General features: G+C 43.9%; 1 protein-coding gene across 2 annotated transcripts in view; it reads right to left on the bottom strand.

The window, feature by feature from the left end:
- Nucleotides 1–807: 807 nt before the first annotated feature.
- Nucleotides 808–10,852, bottom strand: part of GPD2 (glycerol-3-phosphate dehydrogenase 2) — a 53,729-nt gene continuing 43,684 nt past the window's right edge. For both annotated transcript variants that reach the window (XM_068407274.1, XM_068407273.1), the window contains exons 16-17: nucleotides 10,670–10,768; nucleotides 808–7,486 (exon numbers count right to left, since the gene is read on the bottom strand). In XM_068407274.1, the coding sequence (XP_068263375.1) occupies nucleotides 7,361–7,486; nucleotides 10,670–10,768 (225 nt within the window). In that variant the 3' untranslated portion in view covers nucleotides 808–7,360. The remainder of the gene's footprint in view (nucleotides 7,487–10,669; nucleotides 10,769–10,852) is intronic.

The raw sequence follows: 10,852 nt of genomic DNA, 5'->3' as shown, positions 1-10,852 counted from the left end.
TTCTGCCTTGAGTGGCAAATTCAGGTTCAGTTTTAGTGCTGCAGAATATTTGGGACGAAGATGATTGTAGCAAACATTTTCTGACATATTACACAGCACAGATTAGATGAAATTCATAATCTGTAATTACACTCTGGAGGTACCGGCCCTGTTTATTTCTGGGGGGGGACATGCAGAGGGGAGCTGTTCTGGCTGCACGTACACAACCCTGTATTCAGCACAGCTACACCACAGTTGTGGAATATCCCTATTACAAGTGTAAATTAAAACCTATAAAATAATATGGAGATTATAAAAATTGCGTTAAAACTGATAACAGCTTTACTGATTTACTGACAATGAAAATATATAGCATTTTTTCTGTCAGAACATTTATCAACACGTGGCAACCCTGGACTAACTTGACACGTAAAATGATCAAAATGGATTATGAAATCTCTTCCATTCATTTCCATTTATTTCACTTGCGATAAAATTCATCAGCGTGCAAAGGACCACTCATGACTGGCGTTCCCCCCCCCAAACCCAGGCCAGCTGTAATTTTAGGATGGGATGGCCGTGCAGAATACCTTACCCTGCGTGTCATCGTGCTCCTACGTCCCAAGGATGCCAAGTGCTGTATTAACACCTAATTTTCACTTCTAAACTATAAAGTGCCAAATTCTGAGCTAAAATGGGGAAGCATGGACAAAATTATGTTACGCTTACTAAGCAGCATCCATCTGAACGTTTTTCCTTTAAAACCAAACTTTTTCAAGGCTAATTGAAGTTATTTTTGTAACTGCCAGAACAAACTGCCAGTGGAGGGACCGTTTTTAATCGGTTTTATTGATTCATGCTTTCAGTTCTTACTCAGTTAAAAACAAGGCACATTAAATACATCCTCTTATTGCTCTATAAAGGCATGCGGCTCATTCGGGATATCAAAAGTAATAAATAATGGCAGTAAAACACAAAGACAGTTATAAAAATGACAGCCCAGCCTCAAACACAGCATTTAACAGTTCAGTGTAGAACAGCAACCTCACAAGATACCGAAGTGCCACGTGTAAAACGCGCAGCGTGTCTATGTGTGTGTGTACACACATATTTATACACTCATATAAACACACTGCAGCGTACACATCCCCTCGCCCCTGGGCGTGCAGTTTATTTAAAACACAACATAACCCCCCCATCCAGCAATCTAACTCCCACCTCAAAAAAAAATAAATACAAAAAGAAAAAAGAAGAAAATAATCCTATTCCTTTTTTTCCACCTAGGATCAGAACAATGCAAGACAGTGACATTTTACAACTCTTTCTACAGTACATTCACATAAAAAAAAAACAAACAACAAAGCCAACATTCCTGAAAACAAATGTGAGGTGATAAATAAATACTTCTTGATTTTGTCCATGTCTAGATTGAGGTGTTTTAAGCAACACATGCAATCTTCTCTCGTCACACAAGGTAGTCATACAAGCTGTGCCACACAAAAGAGCAGAGAAGCATGACAGTCAAGTGCCTGAGATGCAAAGCAAATTCCTACTGGAAGACACACACACAGCCAAGATAATCCCAAAGTCACATTCGGGATATGCAATACCACTAAAACAAGAGAAGAAACAGCACACTTTGGGTACAAAGCTGAAAATCCTGGCTTGACAGATAAACTTGCATTATTAATTCTTAACAGTGCCATTTAGAGAGGAGTGAAGGAGAATTTTTCTTTAAACCATACAAAAGATGTTAAATATTATAAATATTTTTCTTTATGTGGTCTGGGAAAGGTCTCATTCCTTTTACTTTTTTTTTTTTTCTTAAATTATTGTTAACAGTAGAATCCTAACCCCCTCCCTCCTTACCTTGCTCACTGAACCAAAATAACCTGTGTATTGTACATTCATTTCCCTCCAGTTCTGCAGTACATGTAAAATCTGTTATCGTGTTCTTATTTGAACAGGGGTTTGGAAATACGAAGCTGTGTCAAACATTACATACTTTACCTGAATATGCTGGGACATATTTCAAAAAGAAAAAGTTTACAGGACCACAGAAAACAAACCCTTTTGTTAATAAAAAAAATGTTATATTGTCAGATGTGCCAACTCCTCCTTCACACAGACAGTGCTTCCCTAGCACAGGGCTTGAGGCAGAAAGCCTGGGCCCCTTCACAGGATCTGCATTTCTGTACAAGGCAGCGCCAAAAAAAAATTTAACATGCAAAACCATCTGAAAGGCATTTTACTCGAGACTGCCTCCCTCCCTCCAGATTCCACCAATTGTTTGGACTGACAGAAATATAACCATTTACTGAATTTTAAGTGAGGCTTGCCCTTTTTTTTTTTTTTGTGTGTGTGTGTGTGTGTGTCTACTATTTTTAAACACCTGAATTTTTTTCCAAGGACTGCCTCTCCAGCCAACACAACATCTGTACTCACCATCCTACACACTTACACTCCTCAGCTTCCCCGTTTCATGTATGCAATCATTTTCCCTTTAAAATATCAAAGTAATCTTTGCTGCTCATTCCTCTACTGTTATTTGCCACTAGTGAAAGTGGTGACACCAGTGAAAACAGAGCAGATTTTACACAAGGAGGAATTCTGACACCTTGGAACTGAGCCTTGTTTTGAGTTGTAAACTCGTATTTATATCAAAAGAATAGAACAGAATGACAAATTCATCAACAAACCATTCTGGGTTTCCCTCCCTGGTTCTACATGAGGCAGCAATCTTCTCTCTGATCTGGAACCCAGTCAATCTAAGACAGAAAGGCAAATAGCCAGGTACAACAGTGGTGAAAACAGCTCAAAGGAGCGGCCCTTTTTTCTTGTTTTTTTCATTAATCTGCTGAAAAACAGCCCTTTCACTTTCATGGAGAAGTTAGTGGAATGCAAACCAAACACCATTGTTTCACTCTGTGTCTGAGCACTTTCAAATAAACAATTAAGATGGTTATGCTATCAAAACCTGCCACATCCCACTCATCATCAGTGTCTGTCCAAAACTGGAAACAGTCTGAGGCACTTTCCAGCACAAAACCCCACCTGCCAGAGAGTGCTATTTATTAAAGGATGTTTGTTTTTATTAATAGGGGAGAACAGAAAGCTGTCCCCTAGCTTTTAGCTACATTATTAGCTTGGGTGACTGTCCTGGTTTGGCCTAAACCAGTCCAATTTTCCCTTCAGTGATTTTTACTTTCAGCTAAGTCTCCTCTAAGTAACTGCACTTTCTGACACTAACTGCATGTTTTGCAGACAGTGTCTGCTTCCAGCACTGATAACGCTCGAAGTTCGTAGTTATCGCTGAGGCACCGGTAGGGATGTTGTGCAGAAAGGCTCTGGCTGTACTTAGTCTTAGAGAAACCAAGGTCACTGCTAAATTCCTCCCTGCTTCCGAGTGAAGAGCGCAGGGGGGTCGCACGTGCAGGGAGGAGCGGACAGGGCAGGTGACCCAAAATCGACCAGCAAAGGTATTCCATCCCACACACGTCATTCTCGGTATAAAGCGGGGGGATCACGAGGGTCTCGCTCTCTTTCTGCTATGGCCGGTGTCCAAGGAGGACTCTGTCTGTTCTCCTGCTGCCCCCGATCCCGATCCGAGCATCCCTGAATCCAGCTCTCGGCCGCCGCTAGGCCCAGCCTGGGCCTTCCCGGAGCCTGCCCTGCAGTGCCGGTGGGGACGTGGCTGACTTCAGGGGAGCTCGATCTTGGTTTTGTATATATATTTGATTATTTCTATTATTATTATTATACTCTTTTTCATTATTATAGTTTATTAAAACTGTTTTAACTTTCCAACCCATAAGTCTCTCTCCCTTTTCCCTTTCCCTTCAGGTGGGGGGGAGGGTTAACAGAGAGCGTCTGCCACAGGTTTAATAGCCAGCCCAGCTTTAAACTGTGACACTCCCTCAGACAGAGCGTGCCTCCCTAGCACAGGGCTCCAGGCAAAACGCCTGGGCCCCTTCACAGGATCTGCATTTCTGTACAAGGCAGTGCCAAAAAAAAATTTAACAGGCAAAACTATCTGAAAGGCATTTTAGTCGAGACTGTCTCCTTCCCTCCAGATTCTACCAATTGTTTGGACTGACAGAAATATAACCATTTACTGAATTTTAAGTGAGGCTTGCCCTGTGTGTGTGTGTGTGTGTGTGTGTCTACTATTTTTAAACACCTGAATTTTTCTCCAAGGACTGCCTCTCCAGCCAACACAACATCTGTACTCACCATCCTACACACTTACACTCCTCAGCTTCCCCGTTTCATGTATGCAATCATTTTCCCTTTTAAAATATCAAAGTAATCTTTGCTGCTCATTCCTCTACTGTTATTTGCCACTAGTGAAAGTGGTGGCACCAGTTAAAATAGATCAGATTTTACACAAGGAGGAATTCTGACACCTTGGAACTGAGCCTTGTTTTGAGTTGTAAACTGGTATTTATATCAAAAGAATAGAACAGAATGACAAATTCATCAACAAACCATTCTGGGTTTCCCTCCCTGGTTCTACATGAAACAGCAATCTTCCCTCTGATCTGGAACCCAGTCAATCTTAACAACAAGAAAGGCAAATAGCCAGATAGAACACTGGTGAAAACAACCCAAATGAGCGGCCCTTTTTCCTTTTTTTTTCATTAATCTGCTGAAAAAGAGCCCTTTCACTTTCATAGCAAAGTTAGTGGAATGCAAACCAAACGCCATTGTTTCACTCTGTGTTTGAGCACTTTCAAATACACAATTAAGACGGTTATGCTATCAAAACCTGCCACATTCCACTCAGTGTCTGTCCAAAACTGGAACAGTCTGAGGCACTTTCCAGCACAAAACCCCACCTGCCAGACAGTGCTATTTATTAAAGGATGCTTGTTTTTATTAATAGGGGAGAACAGAAAGCTGTCCCCTAGCTTTTAGCTACATTATTAGCTTGGGTGACTGTCCTGGTTTGGCCTAAACCAGTCCAATTTTCCCTTCAGTGATTTTTACTTTCAGCTAAGTCTCCTCTAAGTAACTGCACTTTCTGACACTAACTGCATGTTTTGCAGACAGTGTCTGCTTCCAGCACTGATAACGCTCGAAGTTCGTAGTTATCGCTGAGGCACCGGTAGGGATGTTGTGCAGAAAGGCTCTGGCTGTACTTAGTCTTAGAGAAACCAAGGTCACTGCTAAATTCCTCCCTGCTTCCGAGTGAAGAGCGCAGGGGGGTCGCACGTGCAGGGAGGAGCGGACAGGGCAGGTGACCCAAAATCGACCAGCAAAGGTATTCCATCCCACACACGTCATTCTCGGTATAAAGCGGGGGGATCACGAGGGTCTCGCTCTCTTTCTGCTATGGCCGGTGTCCAAGGAGGACTCTGTCTGTTCTCCTGCTGCCCCCGATCCCGATCCGAGCATCCCTGAATCCAGCTCTCGGCCGCCGCTAGGCCCAGCCTGGGCCTTCCCGGAGCCTGCCCTGCAGTGCCGGTGGTGACATGGCTGACTTCAGGGGAGCTCGATCTTGGTTTTGTATATATATTTGTATATATTTGATTATTTCTATTATTATTATTATACTCTTTTTCATTATTATAGTTTATTAAAACTGTTTTAACTTTCCAACCCAGAAGTCTCTCTCCCTTTTCCCTTTCCCTTCAGGTGGGGGGAAGGGTTAACAGAGAGCGTCTGCCACAGGTTTAATAGCCAGCCCAGCTTTAAACTGTGACACTCCCTCAGACAGAGCGTGCCTCCCTAGCACAGGGCTCCAGGCAAAACGCCTGGGCCCCTTCACAGGATCTGCATTTCTGTACAAGGCAGCGCCAAAAAAAAAATTTAACAGGCAAAACTATCTGAAAGGCATTTTAGTCGAGACTGTCTCCTTCCCTCCAGATTCTACCAATTGTTTGGACTGACAGAAATATAACCATTTACTGAATTTTAAGTGAGGCTTGCCCTTTTTGTGTGTGTGTGTGTGTGTGTGTGTCTACTATTTTTAAACACCTGAATTTTTTTCCAAGGACTGCCTCTCCAGCCAACACAACATCTGTACTCACCATCCTACACACTTACACTCCTCAGCTTCCCCGTTTCATGTATGCAATCATTTTCCCTTTTAAAATATCAATGTAATCTTTGCTGCTCATTCCTCTACTGTTATTTGCCACTAGTGAAAGTGGTGGCACCAGTTAAAATAGATCAGATTTTACACAAGGAGAAATTCTGACACCTTGGAACTGAGCCTTGTTTTGAGTTGTAAACTGGTATTTATATCAAAAGAATAGAACAGAATGACAAATTCATCAACAAACCATTCTGGGTTTCCCTCCCTGGTTCTACATGAGGCAGCAATCTTCCCTCTGATCTGGAACCCAGTCAATCTTAACAACAAGAAAGGTAAATAGCCAGATAGAACACTGGTGAAAACAACCCAAATGAGCGGCCCTTTTTTCCTTTTTTTTTCATTAATCTGCTGAAAAAGAGCCCTTTCACTTTCATAGCAAAGTTAGTGGAATGCAAACCAAACGCCATTGTTTCACTCTGTGTTTGAGCACTTTCAAATAAACAATTAAGACAGTTATGCTATCAAAACCTGCCACATTCCACTCATCAGTGTTTGTCCAAAACTGGAAACAGTCTGAGGCACTTTCCAGCACGAAACCCCACCTGCCAGAGAGTGCTATTTATGAAAGGATGCTTGTTTTTATTAATAGGGGAGAACAGAAAGCTGTCCCCTAGCTTTTAGCTAAATTATTAGCTTGGGTGATGTCTTGTAGTTTTCCAGCTTTGTACTGATGATATTTTTGTCTGGTCAAGTGTTGGTACCACTGAAATAAGCCCTCGGAAGAGCAAACCCATCTGCCTGTGGAAGGCTCACGACAGCTCTTCATCACTGCCTCAGGAGGGGTCACTTCTGCTCCTCTTGCGACACCACCTCCAACCCAGAACATCAGCTTTCCCTCTCTTGTGCTTCTGAAGAGGACAGATCAGCAGCTTTTAAACACTAAACACATACCTGCACAACTCAACACAACGCATTTAAAGGCAGGATTCACTTTGAGCATCGTTTTCTTTAAAGGTAAAGGCGATATAAAAGTCAAGGAACAAGGCAGCATGTGCTTGTACGTGCACCCAGATCTTTCTAGAACAGTCTAGAAAGATCTGAACTCCTGTTAATAAACTCCTATGTCTAAAGGATACCCAATCCAAAAGGCCACGTACTGGAGTAGTAAGAGCTGCACAGAAAACCATTAACAATGAACAAACGCACCAATGTATTTTCTTAAGAGCTACACCGACAGACACATACCAGTCATCTCGAACGAGCAAGGACAGTCAGAAACACTGGAATGTTTTTCAGCAGAGAGACGTTAGCTGTGGCTGGGAGCAGCCCTTGTGTTTGAACTCACAGTCCACCACCGCTCCGGTCCACCGGAATCACCACGCGCTGCTGCAGGTTCTCCTCGGCGGTCTTCATGAGCACAGCCAGCCGGCTTCCAGAGACGTGGCCCTTCTGAATCGCACTCATGAGCTGAAGACACAAGAGGGAGAGCCTCCTGTTAACCCATTTCACAGAATCCCAGAATCAGTCAGGCTGGAAGAGCCCTCTGGGATCATCGAGTCCAACCATTGCCCTGGCACCACCATGGCAACTAGACCAGGGCACTAAGGGCCATGTCCAGGCTTTTCTTAAACCCCTCCAGAGATGGTGACTCCACCACCTCCCTGGGCAGCCCCTTCCAATGGCTAATGACCCTTGCTGAGAAGAAATAACCCTTTCTGAGAAGAAAGAGAATTCTGAGAATGTAGGAGAATCCAAAAGATGTAACTAACAGAAGAGCACCATTCCTGATCCACCACTGACCCCAGACCGTACCCTTTTTCATTCACATGCCCTTCTTTGTAGGGACAGCGTACTTGACTTCCACAATTCTTTCAAATCCAAATTCCTTTATAGACTTTTAAAACTAATTTGCCTTTAAGCCCTTGAAACTGGACTCAGCTCTGTCTTAACGAACACACACTAATGCCAAGAGTTTAGTTAATTCTTTTTTATCCCATGGATAAAGTGAGCATTAGACTTGAAATTATATGCAGCCAGCTTGGCAAAAACTACTGTGGAAAGCAATGGGCACTTACAAAATACCATTTCTTACTCCCACTGAGTGCTAAGATTCCTTCCCTCCCATAGGAAAATCTCTTAATTATATCTGCAGCTGGACCTATGCAAATGTGGCATCAACCCTGTCAAAGCTGGGATGAGTACCCGGGAGGGGAAGGGACAGAAGGGAACCCCACGCTTTACTGATTCAGCCAAGGCTGGAGAAACCTCCTCGTGTTTGAAGGCATTTTGATGACCCCGTGCAGCCTGGAGGCAGGGCAGGTGACAGAGCCAGGGAAGAGAGGACCAGCAGCGGTACGAGCAGTAGCTACAGCCAGCAAGGGAAGGCCACCATCGCTTGGGCTCGGCGTTCTCCCTCGCCTCCCTCCCCTTCCCTCACAGCCCTTCACCCTGCTTGGCCCTACACTCGACTGCCAGACTTGGGTCTGTCTGGCCTGACTATACCGCACGCTCTTGGGGGAAGCGGCCACAAAGAAGACGGCTGGTCCTCTGGCACCACCATGAAAACAAGAGTTTCTGGTACGTGGGGCTGTCAGGACCCCAAAGGAAACCTGGTGTGGGGAAAAAAAAGCTTCCTTCTGATTTAACATGGGATTTTTTTTTTGCCTTTACAAACCACAACTAGTTCCCAAGGTCCCCCTCCCTCCCTGAGCATGACAGCAGCACTAGGCTTCTGGATTCCTCAGAACAACAGTCACAGCCCTAAGACAGCTCCGTGTGCACCCAAAGGCTGCCCGAGCCCTGCCTCCCCGCCACGGTGGCAGGACCTGTTTGTACCAAACCCTGATCAACGCGGGCCGCTTTCTCTCCGTGGAGCGCCCGTAAGCACTGGTGTCTGCCGGGACCAGTTCTCACCAGACCATTGTCTGAGTTCCGTTGGCAACCTGCAGTTGGCCCAACGACAGCCCTTGGCACTGCGCTGCTCCCCCACGCAGCCACCCCAGCACAACCTGTTCCTATAGTCTAACATAAACGTCCACAAATATTTGCCCATGGCTTTCCACAAGCGTTCTGCGGTAAAATGCAATTACTTGGAAGTTTTCAGAAAGCAAACACAAAACTACTGGGAACTGACTTAACAGATCCATTTAAAAAATTAAGCAAACATTTCGTGTATTTTGCTCCTTCCATGGCAACCTCCTGGTAATTTTAGCACCATACCTCCTCCTTGGCCACGCAGCAGCTCCTTGTTTCTCCAGGAAGGAGGTGCACAGGGTCGGTGCTGCAGGGCCAGGCAGGAGGGTGAAATATTTAGATTGCATTGTGAAATGTACAGGAGGAGGCAGCAGCCAGAGTTACACCACTTTACAGAAGGAACTGTGACACTAAACCAAAACGGTGACTTGCCTTTTGTATTTTACAGACACTATAACTTAGGGCAGGCAACCCCTAACGAGACTATTCAGCACAGTGAAGCAAAACCCCCAGAAAGCCACCAAAAAAATCCACAGAAGACATAATTACTCGTTGTTTCAGCTTCTTAACAACATACACAAACTAACCAAATTATAGTTTAACACAGCCCTTACAGCAAATGGTGGGTTCCCCCCCACCAACCAAATGGTTTCATGTGCAAAGGGATGTAAGAGGGAGACCCTTTTCAACAGCCAGAAAAACAGCTGGGATTTTCTCTTATATTTGAATAAATAAGCATAAACTCCCAAAGCCATTGTTTCTTTTTTCAGTCACTCAGCTGAACTGCTGCATTTTAGGCAAATAAATAGTCCTTTTTTCTAATGCTGGACACAACCTGCGAAAATTTTCTGCATTTAGATTCAACAATGCTGCTCTTATCTCCAGCTCATCTCGAGAGAGACAATTACCATTTCCTTTGCCTTGATCTTGTTTGTTTAACTTGACACAGTGAAGAAAGGGCTGACATTGACCAAAATCCCCAGCATTAATTTATCTCATGTTCGGCATTCATCATTGCCACCACGCAGGGAAGACATGGCAGTCACTTGAAATGCCACACCAAGAAAGACCCTACAAAAACAGAGCTGGCTGGCAAACTGCACGTGCCAGAGAGGCTGGGCAAACACTCGCCTTGGTAGCACCCTTAGTTTTATTTTAAGGCCCTGCAAAAAGCAGGTGCATGGGTTGTCAATGTCTTTCATACCAACTGAGATAATATTAGCCAAACCAGGAGTTAGAGGGGATTATATGGACTGGATGTCTTTAACCACAAGCTCATTCTTTAAAATATTCAAAAATAGTTTAGAAACTACTAATCACTTAACAGACCCAGATAAATGTCAGTGCATAACTGTGCCATACACCTTCCAATGGACAATTGTATCATTTTGATTATATTTAAACGGCACTTCTGTATTAAAAATCCACATTCAGGTCTGTACTGGGGTATACTTTGTAAATTGGAGAAAAAAAATCCCTGAATTTTGAAGTTGCTTGAGGATGGCTCTGTGTGTCACCCACCTTGTGACCTGGCAAACAGCATCAACACTCCAGCACTTACCCAAGTAACACTCACCTGGTTTCCAACCCAGCCCTTCAGTAAAAAGGGAAAACAATTCAATCCCTATGCCTTTGTTCATAAGGTTACAGCTTCTCTTGTAACAAAGAAACACCCACCTGCAAAAACTCAATGAGCTCAACCTGCCCGTTCTTGTTCAGATCCACTTCATTTAGGATATCGTGAAGTGTGTTTTCAGCAATTTGCACGCTGATGCTCTAGACCAAAAACAAAGCACAGAAGTGTGTCAGCCAGATTGTTCAGCACTATTTATGTCACACTCTCAAATTTAGATAAGAGGC

This window comes from Nyctibius grandis, chromosome 9, assembly GCF_013368605.1.
Source record: "Nyctibius grandis isolate bNycGra1 chromosome 9, bNycGra1.pri, whole genome shotgun sequence".
In the NCBI taxonomy this organism is placed as follows: Eukaryota; Metazoa; Chordata; class Aves; order Nyctibiiformes; family Nyctibiidae; genus Nyctibius; species Nyctibius grandis.
The sequence above is the reverse complement of the archived record's forward strand: the minus strand, read 5'-3'. Positions and strand labels throughout refer to the sequence as shown.